Raw genomic sequence first — 17,192 nt, forward strand, 5'->3', positions numbered from 1 at the left:
GTAACCAGTGTTATCAACCTGTTGGCCTGTCTCTGAGGAGGTGCAGTGGTTTCTCCTCCTGAGCCTCCTCCTCCTCTCTGTGACATCCTGCAGGTGAAGTTCTCCGTCTACCTCCAGTACATGCGCGCCATGGGCTGGGGATACGCCGTCACGGTGTTCGTGGTTTACTTCATCCAGAACATCGCCTTCATCGGCCAGAACCTGTGGCTCAGTGAATGGACCAATGACGCCGTGACCTACAACAACACCCCCTACCCCGACTGGCTGAGGGACCAGAGGGTGGGCGTGTTCGGAGCGCTGGGAGTGGCTCAGGGTAACCTCTTCTTTTTATAACAGCCTCAAAACCTGAATATTTCTGTCACTGAAAGTAAGAATCCACGGCTCTTACTACTCCTGGGTGCTCGACTCCTCTCTCAGCTCTCTGTCTGCATCCTCAGACCTCAGAGAGAAAGAGACACGAGTCAAACTCCCACAGAGCTGCTGAAAAGACGGCGTATGGTCTGTCACTCTGCAGACTCCTGGCTGTGAAGGAGCGTCAGGATGTTTTTATCAGAGGGGTCAAAGCCCTGAGCCTCACACTGAATCCTGTAGCTGTAGTTTTTAACACAAACTTTGTAAAAAAACACTCTTTTGCATGACTACACCACTGTTTTAGTCGTGCTGGTTTCTCTGGCAACATGTGTCAGAAAAAGATCCATAATCAGCAGCAGATCTGGACACCTGGTGAGATAATGTGTGTGTGGGTACAGGTAGATGTTGAGCAGCCAGTGATTACAGAAGCAGAGACAGTATGAGACTGAAAGAGCAGCGTGGACAGGAATAACGGCATTTCTCTGATCCCTGCAGAGAGGAACAAACACACAGGTGTGTCAGGGTCTCTCTGTCTTCACTGATCTGACCCACAGCCTCTCTCTGTCCTTCAGGTCTTTTCGTGTTTTTAGGAACGCTGCTTCTGGCCAACGCTTCTGTCGCTGCATCTCGTATCCTGCATTCAAGACTGCTCAACAACATACTGCGGGTTCCCATGCTCTTCTTCGACACCACGCCCATCGGGAGAGTCGTCAACCGCTTTGCAAAGGTGAGCTCCACCCTCTCAGGTAAAGGGCTGGGTCTGTGACGAGGCTCAGAGCAGGGCGGGGAGCAGGCAGAGAGCTGGTTGATGCAGAGCGATCTGGAGGAGCTGTGGGTCTTTCTGTGACATGAGCGTTTGGAGGAGGGATGGTTACAGGTTACACAGAGAGCTGCATCTTTTATTAATTAATCAATTAATTAATTATGACTGGAGCTCATACAGAAAGAGGCTGGAAACCACCAGAGGAGCAGACTCTGACTGAAAGTGCCGAGCAGCAGCAGGAGTTAGCTGGCAGTGAGTGGAGGTCAGGGCCGGCCCTAGCTCAGCAGGCGCCCTGGGCGAAAGACAAAAACACGCCACCCTCCGCCCTCCGCAGAAAACACACAAACATACATACAATAAAATAGATAGAAAATAAATTGTGAAGATAAACATATAAACATTCTTTATTACTTCAATGTGCACTAAAACTTTACAAACAGAACTTTTGTGAAAATAAAAACAATACAGCAAATCTTAAAACTTTTCAAAACAGAGCAATTAGCAAAAAATGCACATCACTGGAATATTTAGAACCATAATAAAAATAAATACAAATTAAAAACACTTCCAATTTTAGTGCAAAAGTCCCTGAGGGGGAAAAGTGCAATTCCAAAAACCTCTCTCTCTATTCCAACATGGGAACATCCCACTTCCTGTCATTAAAATAATCATCAAAACAATACAACCAAGGGAAACTGGACCAGAATAAGAACTCAACTACCCATGAGCACTAGCGCGTGCATCCTGCCGTAAAGGTACAGATCTGCTGATGGCGTGTGTTTGTTTTGTAGGAGAATCACAGAAGCAGGATGTTTGCAGGATGTTTGAGACAAGGTCGTTTATTTAATTTAGACTAAACGAAGATGTTTAAAATCTCTAAGTTCAACTGGTTTTATTAGCGTGAAGTCGCCCTGCGCTCGTCCTGTTGAAGCCATGAAGTGAATAAAAGTAAAGACGACCACGAGCTGGTGACATCACACACTTGAAACAGGTCTAAACAAAACTACACACTGCTACGTTCTCCAGAATACTGTAAACAGATGGTAAACAATCAACAAGTTCTTACAAGTCCAGCAGTAAAAGGGCCAAGTTAGCATCGCTCAGACATCCCTCCTCCTCTTTTACTTCACGCCAGCAAATGAACACACTATGCCAAGGGCCGGCCCTGGTGGAGGTGAAGCCAGGAGGATGAGGACATCAAGCCTTAACCCTCAATGGGACTTTAATGGCATCAGGCGTGCAGCGTGTCGGTCTGCACTCATAGAAATAACTTGTTGAGAGAACGTAATAAAATTATAGAAAACATTTCCACCTGATTAGAACGCTTTCAGTTAGCAAGACTCAAATTTACTCATTTGCCATGTTTGAGTCTAGCTTCATTTGTAAAGGTTATTTCAACATATTCACTCAGGTCAGATATCTGAACCATGAGTGATGAGGCTACACAGTGGATTTAAGATCCTGCTGTCCGGGCTGTCTGTGCACCACTGCATGGACCAGCTGTGTAATATGAATACACTTCATTTCAAAATCAGCCAACATAGCAAAGCCCATCAACACATTATGTTTTATTTACACAAAATAATCTGTAAAAGTCATTGGGTACATGGGCTTAGCCATGTGGAGCACTGACAGCCTGTCTGTGCTGTGGAGCACAGACAGCCTGTCTGTGCTCTGGAGCATGGTTATGTCTAGATACACCTCTGGGAACAAGTTGGACTAGCCTTTCTCATCCCAAACTAGCACCCTCCAAGATGATGCCCTGAACATCTGGGTTTCCCTTTGGCTCTGCTCTGTGATGAGTAGGGCCTGTTGCACATTACTGCCACCTCCTGGTCTGGAGAGGTGCTGCAGTTAGGATTCCTACTCAAACCCATCAGGTTGTGTTTTCATAAAGCAGTCTTTCAGTTTTATTGATTTTACACAGCACGCTATAACAACATGATTCAGTCATGTTTAACCACTCAACGTGAAATAAGAGAGCAGGAGCTACGTGTGATAGACCCAGGTTTCTGTTGTGAGTGTGAAGGCCTGAGCTGCAGCCTGCCCCGCCTCCTGACCCCTGACCCCTGACGTCAGACTAACTTCCTGATATCTGCCGTCACAGGACATCTTCACCGTGGATGAAGCCATCCCACAGTCCTTCCGCTCCTGGCTGCTGTGTCTGCTGGGCGTGCTGGGGACTCTGTTTGTCATCTGTTTGGCCACGCCCTTCTTCACCATCATCATCATTCCTCTGGCCATCGTCTACTTCTTTGTACAGGTGGGTCAAAAACGAGAAACAGAAACGTCTTCATTGTAAAGCTGCAGACCTAAAAACAGAAGTGTTTTGTTAATAAGACAGTCTTCATTAATCCTCACATTTTCTCTGCTAGCGCTTCTACGTTGCGACTTCGAGGCAGCTTCGTCGCCTGGACTCGGTGTCCCGCTCCCCCATATACTCACACTTCAGTGAGACGGTGTCGGGCCTGTCAGTGATCAGAGCGTACGGCCATCAGGAGCGTTTCCTCAAACACAACGAAGTCACCATCGACGAAAACCTGAAGAGCGTCTACCCCTGGATAGTCTCCAACAGGTTCCTGAAGCTTCCCCCACACAGGCAGAGACCATCATCAGGGTTTAAGCACTCACTTACCTGTGTGTGTGTGTGTGTGTGTGTGTGTGTGTGTGTGTGTGTGTGTGTGTGTGTGTGTGCCCTGCAGGTGGTTGGCCATCCGTCTGGAGTTCCTGGGGAACCTGGTGGTGTTTTTCGCCGCTCTGTTCGCCGTCCTGTCCAGAGACACCCTGGACAGCGGCTTGGTCGGCCTCTCCATCTCCTACGCTCTCAACGTCAGTGACTCTGGAAACCGTCTCACACGCAGAGATCCCCTCAGGTCTCTGTTCACAGGGACTCTCTAACCGCTGCTCTCTCCCTGACCCGTGTGCTGCAGGTGACCCAGACCCTGAACTGGCTGGTGAGGATGACCTCAGAGCTGGAGACCAACATCGTGGCCGTGGAGAGAGTCAGCGAGTACGCCGAGATTGAAAATGAGGTACGTCTCTGCAGGTCTGGGATGGTCTCAGGTCTTTAAGGAGGTACCTGGTTTGGGTTTGATCTTGAACTGGGCTGGAGTTGTGGAGACCCTCTCCATCCCAAAAGTGTCAGACTTCAACAGGTTTCAATTAGTGCTGTCAAGTGATTGAAAAGACAATTAATCCAGTTAATCACGTCTTGATTAGTTGTTCATTTCCTCTGGGCTTAATGAGTCTAAAGATAGAATCTGTTCGCTGCAACATGACAGTTGACTTGAATGTTGTTTTGAGCCGAGCTGTCAGATGACTTTAAATCAGATTAATCTCAGCGTTGCTGTGGATATTAATCACGTTTCATTTTCCCCGATCAAACAGACTCAGGGAACATTGAATTAATTAAACCCCTTCAACAGTTCATGTTGACAGAAACACTTCTCGTTTCTCGATGGATCCCTGTACAATGCATCGTGAGGGTCAACTTTCAAAACCTTTAAAAACTGAGTAACCGCTGATAGAAAATGGGTCTGTGGTTTGTTAAAAATCCACTTTGTAACTGTGTCAGTTTGTGTGAGCTAAACTGACTGAAGCCCCGAGGCAGAAAGAGAAAACGTGTTAGTCAATTGTATTCTTAGTTGATTTATATTTTATTGATTCATTTATTTATTTATTTATAAATTTTTATTTATATTTTTTTAATTTATTTGTATTTCATTTTGTATTCATTTGTTTTATTCTTGAATTTATTTATATTTTTTACGTTTATCTATTTATTCATTCATTTATTTATTAGTTTCTTAATTTATTTATATTTTATTTATAATTTTATTATTTAATATTTTTTTATTTATTTGTATTTCATTGTCATATTAATTTTTTATTCATTTATTTATGTATTTATATTTTTTATGTATTTATATTTTTATATATTTTATTTATTTATTCATATTTATAAATTTGTTTCTAAATATATTTTTATTTTATTCATTTTTATTCACATTAATCAATTTTTTTCTACTTAGTTATAGTACATTTTTTTTATTTATTCATATTAATTTATTTATATTCATTTATTCATTTTTTATTAATGTATTTTATTTTTTTGATTTATATATATATATATATATATATATATATATATATATATATATATATATATATATATATATATATATATATATATATATATATATATATATATATATATATACAAACAAACTGCCCAAACTGTGATGCTACCAGATGAGTTGATTGAGCAAAAATGTTTTGTTAAATTCAGGTTAATCTCTGTCAGGGCTTTCTATTTGACAGGGTTAGGGTTTTACTGTTGTCATTCTTGTTGTTGTTGTTTTGTGCTAATTAAAAAAAAACAGACAGAAACATTAAAGACGGAGTCCCCGGGGAGAAAATGTTTCTGTTTTGTGCACAGCGTGGCGCTGTCATCAGTCCACCTGCTGAAGCTTTGCTGCGGCCTTAACATTGTCATTTTGTTGTGAAGGACACGTACTGCGATGCTGCTTCATTTCAAACAGGTTCCCATTGTTCCCATTGTTCCCATTGTTCCCATTGTTCCCATTGTTCCCATTGTTCCCATTGTGCAGTCACGTCTTCACAGGACGATCTGTTGTTCTTGGTTGTGAGTGGGTCTCAGTTTCCTCTTTATCCTACTTGTTGTGTACTCTTCTCGTCCTTGGAGCGGGAGCTGAGTCCCTGAGAGTTGTTGTGTCTGTTTATGAATTATCATGTGAAGCACTTTTCAGAGCGCTTCGATGGTTTCTTCTCTTTGTCAGGAGCTTCATCTGTTTCCTCTAACCAGCACAGAAAGAGTCTGAACGTCCAGTTCCTGTCGTGGTCTGAAGTGTGTGCTCCTTGTGTCTGCAGGCTGCCTGGGTGAACTACACTCGGCCCCCGGAGAAGTGGCCTAAGGATGGCAGAGTGAGGTTTGAGGACTTCAAGGTTCGATACAGACCTGGATTAGACCTGGTCCTGCACGGGATCACCTGTGATATCAAGAGCACTGAGAAGGTGAGTGTGCATGAAGCCCAAACACCAGGAGCTCAGAGAGGTGGAAACAGACTCTGACAGAAAGAGTGAATTAAAGAGGAAGCTCTGGTTAATGGTTACCTATCATTATTCCTCTACTCTGGAGAGCAGCCTGGGAGAGAAACCAACGACATTTCCACAACGATAAACGGTTATAAAAAAGTCATGTCTGCGTCATCGAGGAGACGTTCCAGTTTTTTGGAGTGTGCGGCTCAGTAACCGGTGATCCTGTAGAAGATCAGAGACATGAGTGTGTGTAAACTTTATTTCAGGTAGAGGCAGATCTGAACATGACAAACACTTACTGTCATTCAGTCACAAACACTTGTGCTGCTCCTACAAACAGAGTTATTATCATCAAGGTTCAGTGTCTCTGCAGAACGAGCAGCACAGAGGAAACAAAGAGAAGAGTACATCATGTCTGTACCTGCTACATACCATTCAACACAGATCCATCAGAGGAAGAGGAGGAGGAGGAGGAGGAGGAGGAGGAGGAGGAGGAGGAGGAGGAGGAGTCATTAAACGTATGGAAGCAGCTGAAAGGAAAGGTTTTCTGCTTCACCTCGAGCAGTTATGATATGAAGTGTGTGTAAAGGACAGGAAGTGGTGGGCGCTGTGTGACAGCTCTAACACCTGCTTCAGCAGAGAAACCATGAACGAACGTCTCAAACTGATCATAAAGTCAGAGCACAGCTCGTTCTTATTCTCAGGAAACGACACCGAGGAGTGTTTGGACGGTCCCAGAGAAAAGTCAGACTCTGCCTTCGTCTTCACACACGCAGCTCAGCGGGGAGCCTGTGGGAGATTCAGGGATCTGAAACTGTGTGGATAAAACTTCAGAAAGTTTCTTTAAGAAACAGGAATCAAATCTGAAGTTATCTTTACGCGTCAGGTCGATCAGTCTGTAAGGACGGACCTTTCCTCTAACTTTATTTCCCGTCTCTGTCTGATTTCAGATCGGTATCGTCGGACGCACAGGAGCAGGGAAGTCCAGCCTGACCAACTGTCTGTTCAGGATCATCGAAGCTGCTGAGGGTCAAATCTTCCTGGACGACATCGACATTTCCACAATCGGCCTCCATGACCTGAGGAACAGCCTCACCATCATCCCACAGGTACACCCACAAACCAACACAGATTTCCCCGGTCTTTGATGGTCTGACCCTGATCTGACCCTGATCTGACCCTGGTCTGACCCTGATCTGACCCTGGTCTGACCCTGATCTGACCCTGATCTGACCCTGATCTGACCCTGGTCTGACCCTGATTTGACCCTGGTCTGACCCTGATCTGACCCTGATCTGACTCTGGATCTGACCCTGATCTAACCCTGATCTGACCCTGATCTGACCCTGATCTGACCCTGGTCTGGGAGGGTGCCCTGATATGACCCTGGATCTGACCCTGGATCTGACCCTGATCTGACCCTGATCTGACTCTGGATCTGACCCTGATCTGACCCTGATCTGACCCTGGTCTGACCCTGATCTGACCCTGGTCTGGGAGGGTGCCCTGATGTGACCCTGGATCTGACCCTGATCTGACCCTGATCTGACCCTGGAACCATACCCTGATCTGACCCTGGTCTGACCCTGATCTAACCCTGATCTGACCCTGATCTGACCCCTGATCTGACCCTGATCTGACCCTGATCTGACCCTGATCTGACCCTGGTCTGACCCTGATCTGACCCTGATCTGACCCTGATCTGACCCTGATCTAACCCTGATCTGACCCTGATCTGACCCTGATCTTACCCTGATCTGACCCTGATCTGACCCTGATCTGACCCCTAATCTGACCCTGATCTGACCCTGATTTAACCCTGATCTGACCCTGATCTAACCCTGATCTGACCCTGATCTGACCCTGGTCTGGGAGGGTGCCCTGGTCTGACCCCTGATCTGACCCTGATCTGACCCTGATCTGACCCTGGTCTGGCCCTGATCTGACCCTGATCTGACCCTGATCTGACCCTGATCTGACCCTGGTCTGGCCCTGATCTGACCCTGATCTGACCCTGGTCTGGCCCTGATCTGACCCTGATCTGACCCTGGTCTGACCCTGATCTGACCCTGGTCTGACCCTGATCTGACCCTGGATCTGACTCTTATCTGACCCTGATCTGACCCTGATCTGACCCTGCTCACACAGGACCCGGTGCTGTTCTCTGGGACGCTGAGGATGAACTTGGACCCGTTCGACAGGTTCAGCGATGAGGAGATCTGGAGAGTGCTGGAGCTCTCACACCTGAAGGACTACGTGGGCGGGCTCCAGGAGGGTCTGCAGCATGAGGTGGCCGAGGGAGGAGAGAACCTCAGGTGAGGAGAAATCTCAACTTTCAGCATGTATTTTATTCTCTTTTTGATAATTATATGATTTGTTTAGAGCAGGAAGTGATGAACAGACTCACAGAGGTGGGCTGTTGCACAGGGAGGAGGTGTTCAGGGCTCCGTCAGCCAGGGTGGGGTCCTCCTTCCTCACATGGAGCCCGTAGCTAGACCAGGGGAGACCCTCCAAGTCCAGCTCAGTTTCATAGACAGCTCAAAAACAGACGCAAACGGCAGGTCAACACGGGTCATGACATCATCAGGCTGAGGCTGCAGCGGTCACAGGGGGCGGGGACAGATACAGTCAGAAGCACGTGACCCTAGCACTTCACCTTTCATATGCTCAGGACAAAAACAAATCTAAAAATAAATAAATTCCAGTTTTTCCTTCCCTCCAATTTTCTGAGAGGTCCCCTTTGTGCTGTCTGCCGGGCCCCAGGGGGCCACGACCCCCACTTTGAAAACCACAGTCACAGGTGGCACAAAGGAAACGCAGAATCAGAAACTGAAAAAAAAAAAAAAGCCATGAATAGCGGCGATGTGGTGGATCCAGCTGCTTCAAAGCTTTCTGGATCTGCAGCAGCGTCTTTGTTCTGAGAGGAGGAAAAATAAAACCACGGTTCTTCAGGCTCTCTGAGCTCTGCACACAGACCCTGGTTTGACCAGCTGTGGATATTTATCAGTTTTTATTCTGCATCATAAGAAAGTCAGAGTGCTCATTGTGTGTGAGGATTTACAGCCTGGTCTGAGCTCTGACGGCTCTGATTGCTGAGTTTCCACTGCTGTTGTGTAATTCTGGGTCCAAACAGCCGAGGAGCTATTTTTACACTTTTCTCTCCTCTTTCTTTTTATAGGAGCGTTACGTAACATTCAGCGTTTGACTCTGACAGTAAAATGCTTTTCAAAAGCAACAAAACTGTTTTTACAGAAACAAAAGTAAAAAAAGAAAATCTGAGGCGCTTTGGTCGACAGGACACAAACTAAACCTCAATAAGAGCTGGGAAAGTAGTGATTGACCGATATGTTTTTTCAGAAACTGATACAGATTATCAGTCACTGAGGAAGCTGAGAGCTGATATTTGGGGCTTAAATTCATTTGCAGTCAAAGTGAAAATGTTGATTTGGGATAATCTGAACTCCAACATCCAGACACGCTTTAAGAGGCGAACACTTTGTTTTTAAACAAAGATTTATACCACGCGTCTTTTCCTACGTGTCTGTTAGAGCCATTAAAGTTCCCATCTCCTGCTCCTTTCTGCAGTTTAATCTGGATCACTGATGTCTTCATGAAATGGTAGTAACATGTTTTGGTCCAAAAAGCCAATAAATCAAGCACAGCAGCATTGTTTCCAGGCTCTCATAGCCCCTCTGTTCAGAACGCTCTGATTTAGTGGGCGTGGCCTTCATATGTAAATGAGCCACCGCTGATACCGCCCCGCTCTTCCACGTCACTGAGAGCGGCGCCACGAGCTCCGAGTGCACAATGTTTAGAAAACAGAGAAGCTCGTTTACTGTAACATTACAGGCTAAAACAACAGGCTAACTGCAGCTAAAGTTAGCATCCTGAAGCTAACACAGAGACAGGGGGGACACTGAGGAAAAGCTCTTCCATCTGCTCCACAGCACACAGCATTTAAAATACTCACATTTCCAGGGTCCCAGGTTTGTTGGAGGATGGTTGGTAATGCGCCTGGATTCAGGACCAGTCTATTGGCTAGCCCTCTGTTGGACTGTCCAAAGTTGGAAAAGCAGTCGGCCGTGAAGTGACTAGCACACACATGCTCAGTTTTACTGAGTGTAGCTGGAACATTTCCTGATAAATGAACTCTAGACACTTAGTCTGTCTTCTTCTGAGATGGGAAGCTTGAGCATGGAGCTATGTGGCTGATTACAGCCAAAAACAGAGCAGTGATGGCTCTTCAACTTTGGCATTCCCCTCTGGGTAGGGGAGTGGGCAGGGAGGGGGTTTGGGGGTATCTGCTCCAGTGGACCAATCAGGTCAGACTTGCTCCTGATTGGTCAAAAAAAGGGAATCGCTGATGTCAGCAAATCCCCAAATTCCAAACAGCTGGTTTTAGGTCAGGATTTTACATTAACAAGCTCTACTAAGAACAGGTTTGGTCATTAAATATCACATTTTGTGGGCTGGGAGGAAAGACAAAGACCCACACATTTCACTAAAAGACTAAATAAAGTGATTTTTGCAGAATATGGGAGCTTTGAGAGGCGTACACACGTCTGTTTTTAAATAAAGATTTATACCGCCCGTGGCTGATTTCTCTGGTCATCTGGTCTCTGTCTCTCCAGCGTTGGCCAGAGGCAGCTGCTGTGTTTGGCGCGAGCTCTGCTGAGGAAGTCACGCATCCTGATCCTGGATGAGGCGACGGCAGCTGTGGACCTGGAGACGGACGACCTGATCCAGAACACGATACGCAAAGAGTTTTCCCACTGCACGGTGCTCACCATCGCCCACCGCCTGCACAGCATCATGGACAGCTCCAGGTGGGTCTCAGGGAGTCTCTGTCCCTTTTTCCTGCTACAGGAAATCAGTGAGAAAATCACTGAGAAAAACAACCTCCAAACATGTGACATTGTGAATAAATCACTGAACACAAAGAGGACAGCCTCACGTGGTGATCTGAGCAGGAGGAAACAGCGCGGGGAGCGTTTACTCCACGTTTTATCCCCTGAGAAAATGCAAAGTGTGAAAGGAGCGATTTGCTCTGAGAGATGAAACACATAAATGTTCCTGTCGTCTCTCTGTCAGCCAGCGGTGAATTACACACCTCGCGGTGTTTGACGTCTCTGTCTCTCCACAGGGTCATGGTCCTGGACGCCGGCAGGATCGTAGAGTTTGATTCTCCGGATGAACTGCTCCAGAAACAAGGTCATTTCTACGCCATGGCGAAAGACGCTGGGATAACCAGAGACGAAGTCACCGTTCTTTGATTTTGCACTTTTTGTTTTGATTATGTTCCTAAATTTTCTTTTGTATTTGATTTGAAAAGTTGGATTGTTCTTTGTGAAAACGATGTTTGTGATGTTTGTATTTATAGGTGAAATGTGAGGAAATCATTTTCTGTGTGTGAAGGATTTTTGTAAAATAAATGAACATGCTTTCTCAAACACGGCTCACCTGTTTTTTTTAATCAATGACTCCTGTGGATTAAAAGGATTGAACCTAAAATCAGTTTCATAAAGATCGTGGGGTCAACAGCTTTGTTATTACACAGGTGTTTTTTCTTTAGCCAGCTGTTACAGACGAGTCACTGAGTCACTGACACGTTAAATTATTTAGAAACAATAAAATTTATATTTGGGGGTCTCACCCTCTTGAGACCACTACAAGATTTAAAGGCAGTTCATTGTAACCTCAGTCTGACGACTCATAAAATTCCTAAAGTATGAAGAAGGGAAGCAAACCTGGAATAATTTATTTTATTACAGGCCCATCTCCAAACTGTGTATTCTGGCAAAGGTGTTTGAAAGACGGTCAGTGATCAACTTAACCCTTAGTCTTCAATATTCTCCTTAATGATTGTGTTTGGATTTTTTAGGTAGCATAGTCATTTTACATCCTTTCTATTTTTAAAAAGAGATTCAAATAAATAATTTTCTACAGCTTAAAATGATTTATTGCCCATTTTTCAGATTTCTTTTTTTTTTAAATAAAGCAAAATATTTGATCAGTTTTTGTCTCTGATTTTCTTGCTGCCAATTTGCTTTTCCTCCAAATTATCTTTAGAAAATTACTTTTGGAATGGTTTAAAGACGTTGTTTTTATTTAGTTGAGTGAAAAAAACTCTTTAACCTGGTCCTCGGTTACAAATACATGAATAAAATCATTTAAAACCATCAGGGCAGCTGTAGCAGTGCTGTGTGGCTTCCTAAAACCTGATTGGTCTAAAAAAAATCTAAAAACTCTTTAAGTTTCTTTTGATATGATGGCTTGTGACTGGAAAGGGGGGTGCAGAGGACTTACCATTCACACGTGCCCAAATGCCCTGCACTCACTCAAACACGGCAACTAAGGAAAAAGAAAAATGTGCTCAGAGAGAAAATGAAAAAAAACAAAAAGTGCTAACAACCACTCACACACAATCAGTGGGGGTAGTGAGGAGCAGGTGGTGAGGCTTACACCGCTCAATCTGTAATACTCAAACAAAAGGACGACAGAGTTAAAAGATGGTTTATACGAAGGAAAAGAAAATAATCAGCACAAATTATAACTTTAAGAACCAAGGCCAGCTATAGAGCAAAACAAAACATCTACTAAAGCTAACTTCAACTGAAGTTTAGAAAGTAAACGCTCCAACAACCCAAGCAAAACAAAGCTAAACAAAGCAAAACAAAGCAAAACAAAGCAAAAACCTAAACAAAGCAAAACAAAGCAAAACAATGCTAAACCTAAACAAAACAAAACCTAAACAAAGCAAAAGCTAAACAAAGCAAAAGCTAAACAAAGCAGCAGTGGCAGTCTGTTTACATCAACAGCCTGTGTGTCAACACGTCAAATGCTTCTTATCACCTTTATGCAGATGATACTGTAATTTATTGTTCTTCTAACTCTCTAATCCAGGCCTTGGAGTCCCTGCAATCTGCTTTAATCTGTTTCAGTCTCAGCTGCATGAACTCAAATTGGTTTTGAAAGCTCGAATCTATACAAAAATATGTTTCAAATCGATACGATTATTGTTTCAAATCTATACAATAATATGTTTCAAATCTATACAATAATATGTTTCAAATCTATACAATAATATGTTTCAAATCTATACAATAATATGTTTCAAATCTATACAATAATATGTTTCAAATCTATACAATAATATGTTTCAAATCTATACAATAATATGTTTCAAATCTATACAATATGTTTCAAATCTATACAATAATATGTTTCAAATCTATACAATAATATGTTTCAAATCTATACAATAATATGTTTCAAATCTATACAATATGTTTCAAATCTATACAATAATATGTTTCAAATCTATACAATAATATGTTTCAAATCTATACAATATGTTTCAAATCTATACAATAATATGTTTCAAATCTATACAATATGTTTCAAATCTATACAATAATATGTTTCAAATCTATACAATAATATGTTTCAAATCTATACAATATGTTTCAAATCTATACAATAATATGTTTCAAATCTATACAATAATATGTTTCAAATCTATACAATATGTTTCAAATCTATACAATAATATGTTTCAAATCTATACAATAATATGTTTCAAATCTATACAATAATATGTTTCAAATCTATACAATAATATGTTTCAAATCTATACAATAATATGTTTCAAATCTATACAATAATATGTTTCAAATCTATACAATATGTTTCAAATCTATACAATAATATGTTTCAAATCTATACAATAATATGTTTCAAATCTATACAATAATATGTTTCAAATCTATACAATAATATGTTTCAAATCTATACAATAATATGTTTCAAATCTATACAATAATATGTTTCAAATCTATACAATAATATGTTTCAAATCTATACAATAATATGTTTCACATCTATACAATAATATGTTTCAAATCTATACAATAATATGTTTCACATCTATACAATAATATGTTTCATAATTACAAAAAAAGTCCATTAAAGTGTGTTGTAGTAATTTTGTTTAGCTCACATTAAGCGTATATATCTATTTATTTCTAATATCTAAGTGTCTTCCAATAATTACATTTACCTCATACTGATTGTTTGATATGGAGAGTATATATATATATATATATATATATATATATATATTTGATGTAAATATGTGTAAATACATGTAATTTAAAATTACATATTAAGGTATGTATGAAGTATGTCCAGCTCACGCTGAATGTATGACATTGTCCTTGTGTACATATATATGCATAAGTCTAGTTTCATATATTTATATATAAATATGTATATTTGCTTATATAGATGTATGCATGTCGATGTAAACTAAACAAATCTATTTAGGTACTCATATTGAAGGTATTATATTGTTTCTGTGTACAAATGAGAGAGAGAGTATATATATATATATGTTTTTTACTTTTAGAGGTAAGGGTAGGCGATATAAGCTCATCTTCAGCCTACACCTTTTCGGTCAGTCCCTGTTTCAATGATTTGATTATTTTCTGTTTGCTTTGCTTTTGTTTTTTTTCTACCTTCTGTATTTATTTTTATTTTTTCTATTGTCAAATTGACCGAAATAAAAATCAATCAATCGATGCAGATAAAACCAAACTGATGGTTTTCTCAAACAAGAGTGACTTGTTGGGGAAACTTCCTGAAATCTTTACCTTAAGGGGTGTTCCCACTGAGGCAGTGCCCAGTTTTAAATATTTGGGTTGTCTTATTGACCGTGAGCTCTCCTTTACAGCTCACCCTGCCAAACTGGTTATAAAACTCAGGGTGAAAGTTCTTTTATAGAAAAAAGTCCTGCTTTTCACTCAGGGCTCATAAAACGCTTGTATTTACAGTATTTTTACCACCGCTGGATTACAGGCTGTTATTTACACGCCTGCTTCAGGTAAATGTTTACAGTCTTTGAATGTCGTCTGTCATTGTGCTCTGAGGTTTATTACCGGTTGTAGTCGTCTTACCCATCATTGTGAGCTCTGTGCTTTGTCCTGTTGGCCTTCCTTGAGTGCTCGCAGGTTTATACACTGGATGTTTCTCATCTACAAGGCTTTTCTTGGTCTGGTTCCTTCATATCTTCGTTCTCTTCTTCAAAGAACATGAAGTCTTTATGCCTCACGCTCTCAAAGCTTCGTTCGTCTGTTTGTTCCTGGTGTCAGGACTTTATCTCTGCTGCCCCCTCTGTATGAGATCCTCTACAGACAGACTTTAATCTGTCCCAACTCATTTCGTGCCATGCTACATGGCAGACAACAGACCATGGACCAGCGCCTGTGTTTATGAGCCTGTTTTCTGAGTCACTTTTTTGCAGCAGACAAGACAGTTATAGCTCCACCTACAGGCCTGGCATGCTCACTACAGCGTTTTCAGTCCCTCGACGTTTCCGTGTAAACACAGATTTTTTTAACTGTGTTTTAGTGTTTTCAGATGAAGCATTGTGGTGTAAACAGGGTCTCGGTCCCTGTTCTGAGACCCCTGTGCACCTGTTAGTGTGTTAGTGACCCCCTCCCCTTCCTGCTCTGCTCGTCACTCTCTGCACACCTGAGCTGGATCTGCAATCAGCCGTCCTGCTGTTATCAGTGAGCACCCCGTGCTGACATCCAGTCCCTGCAGGATCTCTGAGACCATCACGCTCTGTCTGTCCTCGAGGCCATGTCCAGCTCTGATTTAAGAACCTTTGCTCAGATTTTTGCATTTTTATTTGTCTGCTTTCAGCTGCTCTGACCTCCAGGATTCACCTGCATCCTGCTCCCCACAGTCTGGACCTCAAGACCCTCAGCAGCTCTCCTGACGTAAAACTGTGGTTTCATGTGGATTACAGGTGTAAATTTATAAAAATGTATGTGTTTTCCTGAACACCTGGCTACATGTGGACATGGCCTCAGACTATCCCATAAACCAGTGTTTCCCAATCCTGGTCCTGGAGGACCCCCTGCCCTGCATGTTTTTAATGTTCCTGACTCCAGCACACCTGATTCAGATGAATGGCTCGTTATCAGGCTGAGCACAGCTTGATAACGAGCTGATCATCTGAATCAGGTGTGCTGGAGTCGGGAACATTAAAAACATGCAGGGCAGGGGGTCCCCAGGACCAGGATTGCATCCCAAGAGTCCCTTTGTGATGAGGAACCTTCCTAACTGAGGAAATGACCTGGAAGCATTAAAGCGTCGGCCATGATAAGTGCTGTTCGAATTCTCCAAAAGTTAAGGAAAGGAGGGTCGTTGCTTCCTTTATTATCTCCTTTAGCTTAGGAAACATCAGACCATGCTTTTCAAAAGGAAAGGAGAAGAAAACGCCCCATAATGCCTTGCAGCACGTGGCGTGTATAAATACGGCTCCTGCTGAAACTTACGATGGAGAAGGGACGGAAATTATGTGAGTACTGTTGTTTTTCTAACATTTCCCATCATGTGTCTGCCTAAACGTGTTTATTCACGATGTGTGAACGTCAAAAAGATTTATAACCCCAAACGTTTGGTCACAACTCTGAACTGAAACAATGAATCACTGGTGATAGAAGTTATAGCGTATATTAAAATCAGTAAAAGAAGGAGAAATGAGGACTTTTACAATACTCCAAATATAATGAATTCAATGTTCATAATGAATGATGTGAATGAAACAGGGGGATAGTGTTTCTGACAGTCTGCTGTATTACCCACAGTCCTCTGGTGTTATCAGGCTTCAGACTGTCAACATTTATAGATGCTCTCAGATGAGCTTCCTGTAGTTCATTTTCTGAACACTGTAGTTCGTCGTGGCTTACCTGCGTCACAGGTAACTGTCGTCACATAAATATGACATCACAGTGAAAGTGCAGTTGAATTCCTCTTTGGACGCAGTCCTCCTTTCCTCTCATCTTTCCCCCTCCTTCCCTTGACCCTCTGACGTTTTTTATCAGGGTTAAGGTAAAGTGGATAGGAAAGGACTTAGGAAGGACTATTCAGATCCACCCTTTACCTGGCCCAGGTGTATCCCATAAACCCCTGATGACCAGACAATTGGACTCGAGTCGCAAATTTGACGACT

The 17,192-nt window shown here is 42.5% G+C and overlaps 1 protein-coding gene across 1 annotated transcript in view; it reads left to right on the forward strand.

Moving 5' to 3' along the window:
- Positions 1-11,603, forward strand: part of abcc2 (ATP binding cassette subfamily C member 2) — a 30,456-nt gene extending 18,853 nt beyond the window's left edge. The window contains exons 22-32 of the mRNA XM_074675407.1: positions 94-313; positions 924-1,078; positions 3,222-3,377; positions 3,490-3,689; positions 3,817-3,943; positions 4,045-4,146; positions 6,005-6,148; positions 7,123-7,281; positions 8,321-8,487; positions 10,804-10,998; positions 11,316-11,603. Of these exons, the coding sequence (XP_074531508.1) occupies positions 94-313; positions 924-1,078; positions 3,222-3,377; positions 3,490-3,689; positions 3,817-3,943; positions 4,045-4,146; positions 6,005-6,148; positions 7,123-7,281; positions 8,321-8,487; positions 10,804-10,998; positions 11,316-11,445 (1,755 nt within the window). The 3' untranslated portion in view covers positions 11,446-11,603. The remainder of the gene's footprint in view (positions 1-93; positions 314-923; positions 1,079-3,221; positions 3,378-3,489; positions 3,690-3,816; positions 3,944-4,044; positions 4,147-6,004; positions 6,149-7,122; positions 7,282-8,320; positions 8,488-10,803; positions 10,999-11,315) is intronic.
- The last annotated feature ends 5,589 nt before the right edge of the window (positions 11,604-17,192 follow it).

This window comes from Halichoeres trimaculatus, unplaced genomic scaffold (genome assembly GCF_033239565.1).
Source record: "Halichoeres trimaculatus isolate MK-OKI-2021-1 unplaced genomic scaffold, fHalTri1.1 fHalTri1_scaffold_8, whole genome shotgun sequence".
Classification (NCBI taxonomy): domain Eukaryota; kingdom Metazoa; phylum Chordata; class Actinopteri; order Labriformes; family Labridae; genus Halichoeres; species Halichoeres trimaculatus.